This window comes from Musca vetustissima, unplaced genomic scaffold (assembly GCF_032173495.1).
Source record: "Musca vetustissima isolate MV318-11 ecotype Yass unplaced genomic scaffold, APGP_CSIRO_Mvet_v1 utg842, whole genome shotgun sequence".
Lineage (NCBI taxonomy): Eukaryota > Metazoa > Arthropoda > Insecta > Diptera > Muscidae > Musca > Musca vetustissima.
The window spans coordinates 8,002-27,415 of record NW_026878212.1 but is presented as its reverse complement, the minus strand read 5'-3'; the positions used below and the strand labels follow the sequence as shown (position 1 = coordinate 27,415).

General features: G+C 39.3%; 1 protein-coding gene across 1 annotated transcript; it reads left to right on the top strand.

Moving 5' to 3' along the window:
• Positions 1 to 17,418: 17,418 nt before the first annotated feature.
• On the top strand, positions 17,419 to 18,450 carry LOC133323043 (chymotrypsin-2-like). The gene has a single exon (XM_061532001.1). The coding sequence runs from the start codon at positions 17,419 to 17,421 to the stop codon at positions 18,448 to 18,450; it is 1,032 nt and encodes a 343-aa protein (XP_061387985.1).
• The last annotated feature ends 964 nt before the right edge of the window (positions 18,451 to 19,414 follow it).

Genomic DNA, 19,414 nt, shown 5'->3' with positions numbered 1-19,414 from the left:
GGATTTATGCGGATTTATGTTTAAGAGGAGAATAAAAGAGCTATTTTTCCAGATTCACTCCAGTAGATGAGCGAACTGCTATAATCCGTATAAAAGCGAAGTTCTTCTACATCAATCTTATTTGTGACCATGCTTCGACGGTTGAGCAAAGATGAGCAGACCAAAGATATATTTCGCGAACGCCTAGAAACAGCATATGCCCACTGCCGTATCATGTCGTGACATTAAAATTCTCGGGATTTTAATGCAAAAATCGGAAGGGAAAATATTTTGGCTCCCACCCGTTGGAAAATTCAGAAAATTCATGAAGAAACATCAGGCAATGGCATGAGGTTTATTGACTTCGCGGCAGCAAAAAACATGATAGTTAGCAGCACCATATAAAAGCATCTTGATATACACAGGGCCATGTATTTCTGCCGATCGAACAACGAGAAATCAAATCGATCATGTTGTGATAGACGGAAGGCATTCATCCCGTGTATTGAACGTTCGATCGATGCGAGGAGCGAATATCGATTTGTAACAGCCAAGGTTCGCACTCGTCTTAATTTTGAGGCAATGTGCGATCTAACACAACACGGAAACTCGACGTCGAAAAGTTGTAAACAGAATCGAATGCAGAAGCCTTCGCCGCTCAACATGCCCACCTGCTTGATCAAAGCGCTCCTTGTCCGGATAATAATATAGAAGCATAATGGCAATGAATTGCCCACCCCCCAGAAACAGCAGCAAAAGCAACACTTGGGTAACAAAGACCACCATCAAGAAGAGATGTACATGAGTCAGAAAGAAGTCAGGAAATTTTATTTACTACTAAAATCACAATCCGAAGACTTTGGTGCAGGCATATCCTCCTGTAGATCTCTACAGAAGATGTAAATCTGGGGACAGATACAGATAGCGTGCTGAGGATATGGAAAAAACATTTTACGCAATCAAATAGTTGCGGTGAAGAATATACCCCTGAACCAATAAGCATGTGACCGGTGAACCAATAAACATGTGAACGGAAGCATGTGACCGGTGGTCACATGCTTTATTGCCATGTCTGCTTTTGGGGTTACTGCAAAATTAATACGGCTATGCAGGATAAATTTAACGACGATTCAGACAAAGTGACCTTTTGTCGTATGATTACTTTAACATCCTGCTGGAAAAGGTCATAAGAGGGGCAAAGGTGAACAGATATGGCAGAAATCTGTACACCAAACAACACAAGTTACTCGCCTACGCCGACGACATTGACATAATGGGTCGAACATTGAGAGCGGTAACACCCACTTTTGAACAAATTGAGAATGAGTCCGCCCAAGGTGGGACTGGCCGTAAACGGCGAGAAGACCAAGTTGATGGTGTCAACGCGCAAGACGTCCAGTAGACTCGGACCAACTTTGGAACTTGAAAACTACAGCTTCGTGGTAGTTAAAGATGTTATATATCTTGGTACGGCCATAAATAAAACTAATGACATAAGTTTTTATATTTGGAGGAAAATATTATTGGCCAATAATGCTACAATGGTCTAAGCAAGCAATTCAGAAACAAGGCCACCACTCGTCAGACCAAAATCACACTCTACACTTGAATGGATCTGAAACATAGGTACTTGCACAAGCAGATGAGGCAGCTCTTGGAGTATTTGAGAAAAAATTCTCCGAAAGATTTATGGACTGATCTGCGTTGACGGTGAATATCGTCGTCGAATGAACCATGAGCTGTTCCATCTATATATATATATACGTTACCTCCATTCTCCATCAAAGATAAATTCAATTTCTGTACGTAAACATTTATTCCCATATACACATATATTTACATCATGTGAATGAAATTGAAAAAACAAAATACAGTTTTCTGTTACACGTTTTCATTCCCTCAAGTGGCAGAGGCACAGCAAGGGGGTGTGTACAAGTATTATCAGTAGTGGCCAAGTAGCAAAAGATAATAACACCATTGACAAGGCAATGCTAACAGAGAGCGTTTGTTAGTTGTAGTAGGGGATCATTTACAATAATATTTTCCAGAAAATAATATTGTTTTCTTCATTTTTTTATGGCTAACAGATAATCGCAGTGATGTCGTCGTTATTATTATTGGCTTATGTGACAATGGAGGGAGAAGAGGAGATAGGAGGAAAAGGAAGTAATGCACCATGGTGCATGCTTCATGTAGTATGTATTTGTAATCAACATTTATGTGCAACTAAGTCATCTTATGGCAGTTAGAGTTTGTTATCACTCACTTAATGGTGGGGAGGCAGGATGTATAAAGCAGTCAGGCAGGATGTTGCAACGTCAATGTTGTCATTGTAGATACTTTTAACAGCTTTACTTTAAAATGGCCAATAGAACATGTTGCAAACTTCTACCAACATGAGTTTCCCTACCAATATTAATAGGAGAAACGTTTTTCTGTTAAATTTTGGTCGTATTTTTCTGACAGTTTTAACTCAAAAGGGTTGGCAATGTTTATCATAGATTGTCACCATATAACCATATATTGATATTTAAAAAGCAGGACCTTGGTAAGGAAAGAAACTCTAAGTTTCTGGGATTCTATATTCCGATACGGAACAATATTTCGCATTATTTTGACCCTCTTACCGATCAACAGCTCATTTTTCTTAACATGACATATAATCCGAAACATGTTTCCGGAGTGAACATTTATGCCATAAGAGTCTTGGTTCATTTGAACCGCTAAATACTCACATTTAGTGGTTTAGCGGTTGGCCAGATCCCCTTCCCCATTGTAACAATTTTTGCACGACCAAGAAACCAGCAAAAACAATATTTTCGGTCGATTTCATCCCCTAAATATTATTTGTTCATCGCCGCAAATGATAGGCGTCGTATTTGAATATAACCATTACTTCATGTTATATTTTGAATCGATCCCCGCAACATGTCTGCCCTCTATTATAGTAATGCTAATACCAGAACATATCAGAACAGGGAGACCCCTGTAAATATTTGCGTATAACTCCCGTACATACATCACTATAATTATTATCAATTTGAAGGTCAACCACACTTCTTGTATATACTGTCAATTTCCCCAGTCTATGTTCATCAGGAGTAAATATATACGCCATAAAATACAAATTTTGTGATTTTTCTTACAAAAAATTTGCTACGTTGGTGCTCAGAATTATCAACCCACCAATCCAGAAAGTGTTACCAATATCCGGATTTCTGCTATTTATGAATGCAATTCATCAAACAATAAAAATTCTTGTCAATGAAGGTGAAAACAAATTTTGAGTGTGTTTTGATGGTGGTGAAGGGATTTCGATGGCGCACAAACTTTTTGTTGTTTTAATTTTATGTTTTCTTCTCTCGTTAAGTCATGTCTTTTTTAGTTACTTTACACTTTCTTGTCTTGCATCATTGAAGATCATATACAGTATTAGATATTAGGTTGGGCTTGCTCGTATCAACACTTGTTTTTTGACATATTGTATTTGGCATTTATATCGAAATAATTTGGAAAATACATATGCGAATTTTGTAACACAATGCAGAGGTCAGCAACAGTGTCAACAATAAAGAAACAATAGAATGCAAAACTAACCACAATCGAGTGAGTGGAGAGGCGGCGATTGTTAGCAAGAGAAACGGTAGTCGAACGGTGACAAAACTAGCATCCACCAAATGCGGTGGGAGGTGCAGGACGATAACAAAACAAAACACTGCCGAACAATGAGTGGTGGTTGTATATTTTCCTTAGGAGGAATACATTTCGCTCAATGAGCGATTTGTTTTTGCCAAGAGAGAGAGAGAGGGAGAGAAATGGAAATATGAGCGCAAATAGTGCTAAAGTAGATCAAAGTAGGAAATACTTTTAATATTAATGAAATGTTTACAGCTTTTGGAAAAAATAGTGACTTCATCGTGGTTATAAGAATTTGTACTTGTATTAGACTTCAACATCACCATAGATATTCTATGAGGATCAAGGGCATTTCATGATTTTTTGCTTCTGATGACACTTGATATTTGGAACATCATGAAGAAAGCTCTTGGGTTGCTCTTTGGATCTGCTACCAAGTTTCTAATGTTGCTTGCATGGAAAACATCCTCGAATACTTGTTAGTAGCAATGATTCAAGACACTACTGGCACAAGTATTCATCGGGAACTATTAGATAGGTTGACTCTCTTCGGATCTGGTACTTCGGCGTCATCACATGAAGCTATATTTGATGTAATTTCCGAGCTCTTGCCAATTGACTTTCCCATACTTACTTACTTAGCTGGCTTGCGACAGAACTTTCGTTCCTTAAGCCGAGCTTAAAAAAGATTTCCAGGCGCGTCGGTCTTTTGCGCAGTTTTTCCGATTTAAAAGACTATATTCGGCAACTTCCACTTGATATTACCATCTTCTTCGTGGCCATCCCGAATCAGCTGGTTCGCTTTTATATGCCTTATGGGTTGTAGTCGCTGCAGCTCAATACGTCTTAAGGGAACCCCACCCATTCTCGATTTTAATTTTTCAAGATTTTCAATGGGCTGGTAAATCAATACCAATGCTTGTTAAGGTTTGTAACTTTGCATATATATATTTGAAGATTTAAAAAAAGAAGAAAAATAATTTACAAAAAATTTTGTTATTGTTTTGTTGTTGTTTTTTGTAATTAAAGAATAGTCCTTATTTTTGATGGCGGGCATGATAACTCCTCACTGGATCATCGGAATCCGAAAATTCTAACGGTGTTAGAAAGAGTACATGTCTGGCTCTCGTATGAACTAGGATTATTGACTTCGCTCTAAAATTAACAAAATGGCGGACCTTTGAAAAAATATTTTTGAAAAATCGCCGAATTTTGACCAAAAATCAAGTTAAAAAATAATGAAGATCTTCACCGATTGGCTTTATCCTAGTTCATACGATAGCTATACACTCACAGAGAAACGTGTAAAAATTTGAAATCGATTGGGTTATTAGTTTTTGAGTTATTGTGCCCGCCATTCGCAAAAGAGGAAAACGCGTTTAAAGTTTGAGAAGCCCTTTAGCCGTCACTTGATGCTGACACAATAAATCGGCTATATCTTGAAGAGTTCTTGAGATTTTCACTTTTGTAGAGACATTTTTGAATTAGTGTAGAATCGAATTAAATCAAAAAAAAAATTTTGACCTTGAGAATGGGGAGGGGGTCCCCTTAAAATGCCGATGTCCAATAATAGCTGGTACAACTCATGGTTTATTCGACGGTGATATTCACCGTGAACGCATATCGGCCCATAGATCATTCGGATAATTTTGCTTCAGATCACTATAACAGCACGGGTAGTGTCAGCGTCTTGTAGATTGACAGTTTGGTCTGGCTTGAGGTGGTATTGCTTTTGAGTTGCTTACTCAGACCAACACTATTCTCCTCCGGATTTCAAAGCTGATGTTATCAGTTTTGCTATATACCGTGGTATATAAAATCATTCCTCGGAGCTGTAGTTTTTAAGTTCAGCAGTTAGTCCGAGTCTACTGGACGTCTTGCGCATTGATACCATTGGTCTTCTCGCCATTTACTGCCAGTCCCACTTTGGCAGACTCCTTCCCTTGTGACTTTTACCTCTCACAATGTTCGACCCATTATGTCGATGATGTCGGTTTAGGCGAGTAACATATGCTGTTTGGTCAACAGAGTGCCATTTCTGTTCACCTTTGCCTCTCGTATGACCTTTTCCAGCAGGATGTTAAAAAGGTCACACGACAGACTGTCATCTTGTTTGAATCCTCGTTCGGTATTAAATGGCTCTAATAGGTCCTTCCCGACTTTAACTGCTGTTCTTGTGGCAGTTAAAGTTATCATCCATAGCCAAATTAATGTTGCAGGAATGTCAAACGCAGACATGGCTTTATACATCTCTGAACGGATAGGGCTGTCGAATGCGGCTTTATAGTCGACGAATAGGTGGAATGTGTCGATGTGTTTTTTCTAGGATTTGGCGCAGAGTGAAAATCTGGTCAATGGTGGATTTGACCATTGGCTTCAGTCGTTCACACAGCACGCTGGATAACACTTTATATGCGATGGGAAGGAGACTTATGCTTCTATAGTTGGCTCATATCGTCTTGCCTCCTTTTTTGTACACGGGATGCTGCTTTATTATTTTTCAGCCGATTGATTGCTATTCTAACCTCATCTGCGTATACCACAATCTATACCGTAATCTCTTATTGGTTCTGGGGTATCTTCTTCGCCGCCACTATTTGATACCAGAAGCTTTGCAAAATACTCCTTCCAGATCCTCAACACGCTGTCTGTACCTGTCACCAGGTTTCCTTCTTTACACCAAAACCTTCGGTTTGGGATTTTACCCGTTGGCAAAATTTCCGGACTTCGTTCTGACTCCTGTACATCTCGATTTGCTCACGCTCACTTTTTCATGTTTTTTCTTATTTTTTCTGAAAATACTTTTCTGCTCTCTCCTGATAATTCTCCATCGCATTACGTATTGCTACTGTCTGCAGGGTTGCCCTATACGCTGCGTTTTTCACATCAGTAGCATTACGACACTCCTGATCGTACCACGGATTTCTTGATGGTGGTCTTTGGTACCCAAGTGTTGTTAAGGAAATTAGGCGTTTAGACGTTATGAAGTCTGGTCGTCTATTGCTGGATATCATAATAGGGAGGTGGTCTGACCCCAATGAGTTGTCAATTACATTATTCATCCAACCTACCCGGTGAGTTTTCGCAATATTTCCCATATCCTGCTGAGTATGTCCTCATTCATCAAGCAAAACGTTGAGCTGTCTATTTGCTCGACCAGCGGAAATACCCATCTGGCCATTATACTTCTGCGACTCATAAAATTCACTACCTCATTGAGTGTCCCGCAAAGTCCATCGCAGATGAATTGGAGAAATAAGACACTATTCGGGGTTGTGACAGCAATGTGTGGTGTTAGTGTATAGGGAGCAGATCGCGGGGGAATCAAGTAATCCGAAGAAGTCGGCAATGGTGACGAAAACTCGCTGGGGTCTTACGCTAACTACAGTACCATATTCAAACCGGAAAAATTCCGGAATTGTTCCCATTATTCTCACTAATAATTTTGGTCCAGATTTCTTCTTCTAATGTTGACTGGTTGTTCTTTGTGGAGGATAAAGACTTTTTATTTGTCCATTGTGAAACCAAGTTCTCCTGAATTTGTACTCCTTTATAAGACCTTTTCCTATTTCGAACGAAGGCAACTCTCGTTTGAAAAAAATGCAACACTGCAACTCTGTTTAAATCGGTGCTGCAGCAGCAGCAGCTGTTGTTTTGTGGTTCAATGCATGCGGTTAACCGACAGAGAATAACCAAATGCTGTCTTTGTTTAAACATGGTGGCCTGGCCAGCAGCAATGCTTCACCATAGAAGTTCTATGTGTGTACAAGAAGGAGGACATCATAGGAGTCTTCGTCGTCGTCGCAGCAGTAGTTCATGCGGTTGAAAGACTATTTGTTAAAGAAGATTTAGCTCAGTATTAAATGTACTTAGATTGATATTATGGTTGCATTTATGTGAGATTTTATAACCAAAACATACAGACACAGACACATACGCACCCAACTGTACACCCACACCAATACAATATACACATTCGCATCTTACACACATGCTTAACATGTTGGATGTCCTTGCATCTATGCCATTGTTAGTTGACTTTGCCAAAGGAGAGATCTAATAGGGAATTGTCGTTGCTATTGTTACCAGCTGTAGACGGTCTTGGTCCACGATGTCGACGACTACGACGACGATGATGATGACAATTTCTGAGAAAATTTGTTGTCATCTAGCCAAGATATGTATGCTCGTTGGCTGGCTGGCTAGATAGCTGCTTGGTTGGCTTTGGAGGATATTTTTTTTGCAGTGGTTACAACAACAACAACGAACGAATCTATGTAAGTAGAACAAATTGCTTTAAATCTTAATAAACGTTACCATAAAAAACCGAAAGCAAGCCAGGGAAAGAAAGTTCAAAAACACTTTGCTTAGAAGGAGCAGGAATCACACGGTAAGCGAAGGTTGAGAAAGCTTCATGGCAAAGTTGGTGTCTTGTGCTTTTTTTGTGGTTATGTCGTTGGGATGGATGACTGCATTTAATTGCTTCTTTACATCAAAACTTACCATCGTGGTATGCGTTTCATTTTTATTTGACAAAACTGTTCAATGTCACCGGGATTAAATGCAACACCATATCTTTGCTGTGTGCGAAGAGTATCACTTGCAGGGCGATTAAGAAGAACTTTTCGGAGGGAGATCGTTTGTGGATGTGGAAGTTTTATGCAAAATTTTGTGAAAGTTTTGCGGGAAAATATTTCTCGTTATCAAAGAGGGACCACATTTAGTTTTGTAAGATGGTTATAACTAAAAGTAATGGTTGTTTGATAAAGTTCTTGAGTAAAGTTATTATTTTTTATTGATTAATGGTTACAAAAGTGAGTTTTAAAGACAATAGGATTTATGTATAGAGAGTGGGATAAAATTAACAGGAAATACGAGCGTCTAGAAAAAACATATGACGTTGCTCTGGTCATGACACTAAAATTCTGAGATTTTAAAGCAAAAATCGGAATTGAAAATACTTTTGGCCCCACCGTCGGAATATCAGCCTCCATGAAGAAACATCCGACAACGGCATGAGCATGGTAGTTAGCATCACCAGATTCAAGCATCTCGATATACGCAAGACCACCTAGATTTCTTCTGATCAAGCAACGAGAAATCATTCGGACCACCACCTTGTAGCAGCCAAGGTTCGCACTTGATCTATCACAACGCGGAAACTCGACGTCGAAAAGCAGGAAACACAACAGGTCGCAGAGGCCTACCCCGCTCAACTTACCCACCTGCTTGACGAAAACACTTCTTGTCCCGATAATAGTATAGAAGCACAATGACGAAGAATTGCTCACACTCTACAAACTGCAGCAAAAGCAACACTTGGTTACCAAAAACCACCATCAAGAAATCCATGGTACGATCAGGAGTGTTGTAATGCTACTGATATGAAAAACGCTGTGTATAGGGCAACCCTGCAGACAGTAGCAACAAGTAATGCGATGGTGAACTATCGGGAGAAATGGAGAGAGGAGAAACGTATTTTCAGGAAAAGAAGAAAGAACAAGAAAAACATGAGCGTGTGCAAATCGAGATGTACAGGAGTCAGAATGAAGTCCGGAAATTTTACCAACGAGTAAAACACCAAACCGAAGTGTTTGGTGCAGGCACATACATCTTCCTGTAGAGTTGAGAAGAAAACCTGGTGACAGATATAGACAGCTTGTTGAGGATCTGGAAGGAGCATTTTGAAAAGCTTCTGGTATCAAATAGTGGCGGTGAAGAAGATACCCCAGATCCAATAAGAGATGGCGGTATAGAGTGTATAACACCTAGCCAAGATGAGGTCAGAATAGCAATTAATCCGCTGAAGAACAATAAAGCAGCAGGAGCCGATGGGTTACCAACCGAACTATTCAAGGCCGGTGATCAGACACTGATAAGGAGCATGCATCAACTGAGAAGTACAATTTGGCTAGAAAAATACATGGCTAATGATTGGAACCTCAGCATCCTGTGTCTCGTGCACAAAAAAGGAGACAAGAGGATATGTGCCAACTATAGAGGAATAATCTCCTTCCCATCGCATATAAAGTGCTATCCAGCGTGCTGTGTGAACGACTGAAGCCAATGCCCGATGTCATTATTGGACCATACCAATGCGGCTTCAGACCTTTCAAATCCACCATAGATCAGATTTTCACACTGCGCCCAACCTGGAAATGGCCCACGAAAAACACATCGACACATTTCACCTATTCGTCGACTATAAAACTGTATTCGACAGTCCAATACGCTCAGAGGTGTTTAAAGCCAAGTCTGCGTTCGGCATTCCTGCAAAATTAATACGGCTATGCAGGATAATTTTAGGTGGCACAAGGTCAGACGTGAAAGTCGGAAAGGACCTATCGGAGCTCTTCAATACCGAACGAGGATTCAAACAAGGTGACAGGGTGTCGTGTGACCTTTTTAACATCCTATTTAAAAAGGTCATACGAGATGCAAATGTGAACAGAAATGGCACTCTGTACACCTAACGGCGACACCGACATAAAGGGGCGAACATTGCGAGCGGAAACAGTCACCTTTGAACTAATTGAGAAAGAGTCTGCAAAAGTGGGACTGACAGTAAATGTCGAGAAGACCAAACTGATAGTATCAATGCGCAAGACGTCCAGTAGACGTCGGATCAACTGAGGAACTTGAAAACTACAGCTTCGAGGTAGTGAACGATTTTATATACCTCGGTTCCACATCAGCTTTGAAATCTTGAGGAGAATAGTGTTGGCCAACAGATGGTACTATGGTCTGGGTAAGCAACTCAAAAGCAAGGTCATCTTTCGCCAGACCAAACATACGCTCTACAAGACGCTGATACTAACCGTGCTGGTGTATGGATCTGAAACATGGGTACTTGCGCAAGCAGATGAGCAGATGGTGTTATTGAGGGCAGAGCTGAATCAATTTTTTTTCTTTATTTTTGACATAAAATGAAAAATAAACCAAGAAAAAAGTAAGTTGTGGGTTATATTTATTTTACGACACTATTTGATAAATATCAGTTTTGAACCCCACCCACTAGACTATGAGGTCAATGTGAGGTTGGGAAATTATAAACAAGTAAAACTTCTTGGAATTGTTCTGCAGGGCCGAAATTTTTTTTTATGAAATTGGATATTCCGTTCGCCCATATGAGGTTTATAAAATGTTGAACTTTTTTGTCTCGAGCAAGCTAAGTAAGTACTTTATAATATTTGAAGATGGAGATTATCGGTCCACTCCTTCTAGTATCTGTTCCACAAACGTTCAACATTTTATAAACCTTATATGGGCGAACGGAATATCCAATTCCATCTAAAAAAATTTTCGGCCCTGCAGAACAGTTCCAAGAAGTTTTACTTGTTTATAATTTCCCAACCTCACATTGACCTCATAGTCTAGTGGGTGGGGTTCAAAACTGATATTTATCAAATAGTGTCATAAAATAAAAATAATCCACAACTTTTTTTTTGTTGATTTCTTTTTCATTTTATGTCAAAAATAGAGAAAAAAAACTGTCATCATCAGTTTTCGATGAACTGACCGGCCGTTCGTCGTCCTACTCATAAATCTTTTATGATGCGACAAAGCGATGCATTAAAGTTTTTTTCTCTTATAACGTGAAAATATGTCAGTAGACCTTAATCTGTTTGTGTGTGCGTGTGTTTTCCCTGTCTAGGAAACTCTCAAGGAAAGAAAGTAAAGAGGATAGCCAAGGGTATAACTTTGTTTTTGTTTTTGGGGCGTCATCAATTGTCATGTAAGATTAACAGTTACCATAAGGTCAGCCAGTCCAATGGGTCTACTGTCTGCCATTATCACAACAACTGGGCGTTGTTTGTTGCCTTTTTCAGTGCAATGATGATGAAAATGAGGAAAAACGAAGAGCCATGGAAAACTTTAATTTTATTGGGGAATATAATAGATGAGGTCGCTGGAAAATATATTTCTAGCTGGTCGAAAATGATATAGGCATGCATTCAGAAATATTGGATCCAGGGCAGTTTATACCATGTTTGCAATCTTCCAGTCACTACAAGTTCCATGAATCCAGATTGAATTTTTTTGCTTGTACCCAAAAAAAAAAAAAAAAAACGTTGCTTGTTGCCTTTTTCGGTGAGATGGTGAAAATGAGGAAAACGAGGAACTATGGAAAACTTTGATTTTATTGGGGAATATAATAGATGAGGTCGCTGGAAAATATATTTCTAGCTGGTCGAAAATGATATAGGCATGCATTCAGAAATATTGGATCCAGGGCAGTTTATACCATGTTTGCAATCTTCCAGTCACTACAAGTTCCATGAATCCAGATTGATTTTTTTTGCTTGTACCCCAAAAAAAAAAAAAAAAAAAAAAATCGACCACATCTAATAAGTCTTAATAAAATAAATATACAAAATACTTGTTCGGCATGAGTTCACTTTTAAAGGGACTTTATTGGGCGGTGCATTTAACATGTTTTCTGTCCATTGCAGATTAATACACGCATGTATTCCTGTTGATTTATTATGGCCTCCAGTTGTTGTAGCGATCTCGTCTTCTGTAAGTGATGGAGTTGCCATAACACGAAGAAGAAGAGACGCAACATTTTAAGATTACAGAATTATAGCTGAGTTGTTGTTGTTGTAATAAAAGCGTCATTTAACTTCAATATTTAAAATACGACAACAACAACCAATAAACGTAATGACAAACATTTACAAAGTTTCAAATGTTTGTTATTTTATATTTTCTTGTGAAATTCCTTATTCTTTCTTAAAAAAAAGTGACGAAACTTTTTCTGCACTCACTTATGTACATAAACAAATACAAATGAAGTGACCGACAATTTACCTCCTATATTTTCCTGCGTTAAGTTATATTTTATATTTTTTCTTTTCCTTCAGTCCCGCAGAATTCCTTCATCTTCATTTCAAACAATCATCCAGGTGATGTAAAAAAAAAACAACTGAATGTTGACAATTTAGAACTTATTAAAAACTTTTATGAGCAACAAGAAAATTAACTTCCCGAAAGATAACCTACAACAAAATAAATTGAACAAGTGTTCCGCGAAAGGTAAAAATAAATTCAGGAAATGAAAGTAAGTTGCCTTAACGGAAAACAAGTAAAAAAGTGTCAGTCGGTGTTGGCCACAGCCTAAGGTTATCGGAGGTCTTCGAAATTACCCACTTGTTTTATTATTGTAATGTTAAATATTGCAAACAACCGATAGAAGTATCGACATTTCATCTATAGAAACATGTTCCGACCTATAAAAAATCTATGTACCCCCAACAGGGGTCGTTAGACACCAGAAGACATATTATAAGTTTCTATTCATAGATTATTATATCAATGAAAGGAGATCTACTTCAATTAAAAAAAAAAATAATAATAATCAACTCGTGAATAGGTCGCGATCACATGACAAGTGTGAATCGACGAACTTACATTTTTGTATGACGATAAAGCAACATCCAGTACGTCTATGAAAACTGTTTCAACCAGCAGGTCAATTATCAGTCCACTCCTTCTAGTACTTCAACCATAAATGGTAAAATTTTTTTTGAAACTTGTACATTTCATATGAAGCGAACCGAATATCCAAATTCATCGAAACTTTACACAACGTAATATTTTCCATTATGTCCGAAGATGAGACACGTCGGTCTACTTGTTGTGGTACCTCCCACCCAGTGTTATTTTTTTAATTTGTTAATCCAATATCAAGCGATTTGAACCAAACTTTGCAAATTGTAATATTTTACAAAACATAGATCAAGTCCGATGATGGGAACCATTGTTCCAATCTCTTTGGTACCTCTGAATGAAAATAATAAAACCTGTGCATAATTCTGCAAACCTCCGCAGACCACAATTTTTCCTTTTTCTTTTAGCTGGCTTGTTGTCCCATAAGCCGAGCTTAAAAAAGATTTCCAGGCTCATCGGTCTTTTGCCCAATTTGAAAGACCATGTTCGGCAATATTGTTTTCTTGATCTTTTTATCTTATTCGTGGCCTTCACCTTCTGCGTGATGGTTCGCTTTTATATGCCTTTTGAGCAAAGGACATGTTCATCTATTCTCACAACATGACCTTGCCAACGTAGTCGCTGCAGCTCAATCCGTCTAATAATGCCTATGTCCCAGAATAGATGGTACAATTCATAGTTTATTCGACGTTGATACTCACCGTCAACGCAGATCGGGCCATAGATCTTTCGGATAATTTTTCTCTCAACACTTATAGAGCTGCCGCATCTGCTTGCGTAGGTACCCATGCTTCAGATCCATATAACAACACGGGTAGTATCAGCGTCTTGTCGAGTGTGAGTTTGGCCTGGCGGGAGTGTGTCTTTGGTCTGGGAACCATTGCTCCAATCTCTTTGGTACCTCCGAATGAAAATAATAAAACCTGTGCGTAATTCTGCAAACCTCCGCATACCACACTTTTTTCTTTTTCTTTTAGCTGGCTTGTTGTCCCATAAGCCGAGCTTAAAAAAGATTTCAAGGCGCTTCTGCCTTTTGCGCAGTTTTTCCAATTTAAAAGACCATGTTCGGCATTATTGTCTTCTTGATCTTTTTATCTCAGTCGTGGCCTTCCCCTTCTGCGTGAACCATCAGCAGGTTCGCAATTTATATGCCTTTTGAGCAAAGGACATCTTCATCCATTCTCACAACATGACCCAGCCAACGTAGTCGCTGCAGCTCAATCCGTCTAATAATGCCTATGTCCCAGAATAGATGGTACAATTCATAGTTTATTCGACGGCGATATACACCGTCAACGCAGATCGGCCCATAGATTTTTCGGATACTTTTTCTGTCAAACACTTCTAGAGCTGCCACATCTGCTTGCGTAGGTACCCATGCTTCAGATCCATATAACAACACGGGTAGTATCAGCGTCTTGTCGAGTGTAAGTTTGGTCTGGCGGGAGGTGGCCTTGCTTTTAAGTTGTTTGCTCAGACCATAGGAGCATCTGTTGGCCACCACAACCCTTCTCCGAAATTCAAAACTGATGTCATTCGTTCTTTAACTACCTCGAAGCTGTAGGTTTCCAGTTCCACAGTTGGTCCGAGTCTAATGTACCGCTTGCGCGTTGATACCATCAGCTTGGTCTTCTCGCCGTTTACTGCCCGACCCACTTTGGCAGACTCCTTCTCAATTTGGCTGTTACCGCTCGCAATGTTCTACCCATTATGTCGATGTCGTCGGCGTGGGCTAGTAACATATGCTGTTTGGTGTACAGAGTGTAATTTCTGTTCACATTTGCATCTCGTATGACCTTTTCCAGCAGGATGTTGGATAGGTCACACGACAAACTGTCACCTTGCCTGAATCCTCGTTTGGTATTGAAGGGCTCCGAGTGGTCCTTTCCGACTTCAACTGCTGACCTTGTGTCAGTTTAAGTTATCCTGCATATCCGTATTAATTTTGCAGCAATGCCAAACGCAGACATGGCTTTATACACCTCTGAACGGATAGGGCTGTCGAATGCGGCTTTATAGTCGACGAATAGGTGGAATGTGTTGATGTGTTTTTCGTGGGTCGCTTCCAGGATTTGGCGCTAAGTGAAAGTCTGGTCAATAGTGGATTTTCCAGGCCTGGAGCCGCTTTGGTATGGACACAGGGTGCTGAGGTTCCAATCATTGGGCATGCATTCCTCTAGGCAAATTGTACATATCAGCTGGTGCATGCTCCTGACCAACATCTGACCACCGGTCTTAAATAGTACGGCTGGTAATCTGTCGGCACCAGCTGCTTTATTGTTCTTCAGTCGATTAATTGCTATTCTGACCTCATCTTGGCTTGGTATACACTCTGTACCGTTATCACTTATTGGTTCTTCTTCACCGCCACTATTTGATATTAGAAGCTTTTTAAAATGCTCCTTTCACATCCTCAACACGCTGTCTGTGTCTGTTACCGAGTTTCCTTCATAATCAATACAGGAGTATGTGCTGTTTTACGCTTTGGCAAAATTTCCGGACTTCATTCTGACTCCTGTACATCACGATTTGCTCACGCTTACGTTTTTCTTGTTCTTTCTTCTTTTTTCTGAAAATACGTTTCTCTTCTCTTCTTTTCTCCCGATAATTATCCATCGCATTACGTGTTGCCACTGTCTGCAGTGTTGCCTTATACGCTGCGTTTTTCACATTACCATTACGACACTCCTGATCGTATCACGGATTTCTTGATGGTGGTCTTTAGTACCTAAGTGTTGCTTTTGCTGCAGTTTGTGGAGAGTGGGCAATTCTTTGCCATTGTACTTATATACTATTATCGGGACAAGGAGTACTTTCGTCAAGCAGTTGGCTAAGGTGAGCGGAGTAGGCTTCTGCTATCTGTTGTGTTTGCAGCTTTTCGACGTCAAATTTCCGTGTTACATTAGATCTCACCTTTGCAGCTACATTAAGACGGTTGTGAACCTTGGCTGCCACAAGGTAATGGTCCGAATCGATATTCGCTCCTCGTATTTATCTAACGTCTAAAACACTGGATGAATGCTTTCCGTCTATCACAACATGATCGATTTGATTTCTCGTTGTTCGATGGGGAGAAATCCAGGCGGCCTTGTGTATATCGAGATGCTTGAGTCTGGTGTTTTTTTTTGCTGCCGCGAAGTCAATCAACGTCATGCCGGATGTTTCTTGATGGAGGCTGAATTTTCCGACGGTGGGGTCAACAGAAAACGGGAAGGTCGATTTTATTCCCTTCCCGATTTTTAGTCGATTTTATTCCCTTCCTTTGGATTTTGGTCGTATCGGTCGATTTTGGTCGTATCCGATTTTTGCATTAAAATCTCCTGGCAGAAATTTAATGTCTTGGCCAGGGCAGCGGTCACTTTGTGGAAGAGGATATAAAAAATTGAACCAGGCTCTATCTTTATCGACGTTTATAGGGTGTATTTGAATTGTCCAAGGCGGATTCCGGATCCTTGGTGGATAAATAATTCTGTCACATAAAGTTGCATTATACGACCACGTTTTTACAAATGTTCCAACCTGTAACTTGTATGTCAGCAATTTGGTACTTCGTATCTCAACTTAGCTTATCAAATCTTTGCAAATCTAAGGATCGCTTACGATACCTGGTGCTGTGCCTACTGTTATAAGAAAAATTATAAGGCAATTTCTTTTCATTGGCCAGTGCAATCAATATTTCTATTTGACGTTAATGGCCGTTAAATTTTAAATTTATTCCAAAAAAACAATAAAAATAAGAAAATATTAAACTTGAACTATAAAACCATTCACAGTCACTGTGAAAGACATTAAGAGAAAGAGAAGAAAAAAAACGTGTGCCTAAAATGCGGATACAGGTGAATGTTCACAGAAACGTAATTGGTAATAAAAACAAACATTTCATTTCAGATAGTACCTCAAGTCATGCCGGCATATTGTGGGTGACGACATATAGCCACTGGATTTGCATTTCCATATCAAAACAACACCAAAAACGAAAAAAAGAAAGAAGCAACAACAATTAAAATAAACAAAATCAGCTTTTGAATGCTAAAACTGCGCAAACTCAGCAGGACCATACTGTCGAATGGACTGGACTGGTGGAGTGAATTGCTTACGACTAGAACTCCATTACAGGCGTAGGTAGCATAATAAAAACAAATAAACTCTCGGTTTCATGTTGATAGCTATGTTAGCCAGCTAGAACGTGACGCGAATGGTGAAGTGGAGCCCTCAGATAAGTAGCGTGATTGATGACTGAACAGCCAGTTAGCCGGCCCTATTGCGTTTAGTTGAGGTCTTCTATAAAAACGTACATGCAAAGAGAAATGGAAACTCAGTTTACAGTCAGTCACCCGAAGAGACGGCAACATTATGAAGCCGTGCCGCATAAATGGAAACCGAAAGTTATTCGTTTTGGTCACTTTGATGACCTCGGTGTGTGTCTATACTCAAGCGGCAGCCCTGGAAGGTCGTGATGATCTTGAAGTTCTCTATCCACCACAATTTACCACAAATCGTATTGTGGGCGGTGAAGATGCACCCGAAGATTTGGCACCCTATCAGATCTCATTACAAAGTTTAAAGGGTCGTCATTTCTGTGGTGGTGCCATTATCGATAAAAGTTGGGTCATTACAGCTTCCCATTGTGTGGCTGGTGCCAAACCCGAAAAACTCAAAGTCTTAACTGGGGCCTATAACCTAAAGAATCACACCGGCAAATACTATTATGCCGATCGCATCGTTATGCATTGCAGTTACAATAATCCCGCCTATGCCAACGATATTGCCCTGATTCATTTGAATAGTTCCATTGTATTTGATGATCACACCAAGGCCGTAGAATATGACAGTGAACCGCTAAAGGAAGGTGATGATTTAATTTTGACCGGTTGGGGTACCCTTTCGTTGGGTGGTGAAGTACCACAAATGTTGCAGACCTTAACCGTGAAATATGTCCCTTTCAAAGAGTGTCGGGCTGCCCATGACAACAGTACTTGGGTGGATATTGGCCACTTGTGTACCTTCAACGATAAGGGTAAAGGTGCCTGTCATGGTGATAGTGGTGGCCCATTGGTCCATAATGGTAAGCTGGTGGCTTTGGTAAATTGGGGCCGCCCTTGTGCTAAGGGTTTCCCCGATGCTCATGCCAGAGTTTCGTATTATTATGATTTTATACGCACCACCTTGAGTGGATGTCAACGTGAACCGGAAAAGGCCAAGGAGCCAGCTAAGGAACCACCAAAGGAGCCAGAGAAAGAGGGTGAAAAGGAACCAGAGAAGGAGGGTGAAAAGGAACCAGAAAAGGAGGGTGAGAAGGAAACAGAAAAGGAGAATGAAAAAGAAAGTGAGAAAGAAGTGGAAAAGGAGGTTGGAAAAGAAAGTCCCATCAGCACAAGTGCTTAAGAAGTTGGATCATAATGTCCATTATATATTTATTTATTTAATTTAAAATTATATTTTAAGGCCAAGAAAATAAAAATATTCATATTATTATGAAAATAAATTTTTTAGGTATTTTTTGTAATAAAACACATTGTCTATTTATTACTTATTCCGATCAAGTGAAGTTGTTTGTTAATTCGGTGGTTTCGTTTCACAACAAACTTCAATTAAATTTTATTTACATAAACTTTCTAAAACAATATTATGTGAAGCACATTTCAAAATCGATCGAAAGTGTTTTTTTATAGGCAAACCATCTTGTAAAGTTAAATTCGAATATACACTGGTGACCAAAACTAAAGCAATTAAAATTAAAAGTTTAATAAATATCGCTTAAAATTTTCAAAATAAAGATATCATGTTGATTTTATGCAACTATATTGGATATAACCGCAAGAACAAAGCGTCGATGAGGTATGGTCGCCTACATGCCCGGAAACTATCAATAAAGTTATTTTATTTCTGAAAAGAATCGGAAAACCAGATTGCCTTTCACAAAAGCTCATATTAATTGGAATTAATTATAAATATTATGCTTTCGGATGAATTTAAGTTAAATATTCAGACCGTAAGAAAGTCCAAAAAAATAAAGGCTCATACCGCAGTATTGCAAAGGTACTGGGAAGCATTGAGGAGGATCAGCAATGGTATTGGACTGTTTTTCTTTTTATGGAGTTCGATATATTTACGAGATTTATGAATTAATATATCGGATTGTTTATACAAATGTGTTGGAAAACGCTATGGTTCCCTTCGCTGAAGAAAATCTACGCTTGTTTTCGGTCTTCAGTTTGCCAATAACTTCCAAACACACAACGAAACATGTCAAAGATTTGGTGTGGAAGTCAAAAATGAGAGTTTTATAATGGTCAACACAATCCTCAGATATTTACCCTAAAGAATTTTTGGAGTATAATATATAGCA

What these genes read in the sequence shown, in the direction of transcription:
- LOC133323043 (XM_061532001.1), top strand. Translation starts at nt 17,419, where the DNA reads ATGAAGCCGTGCCGCATAAATGGAAACCGAAAGTTATTCGTTTTGGTC.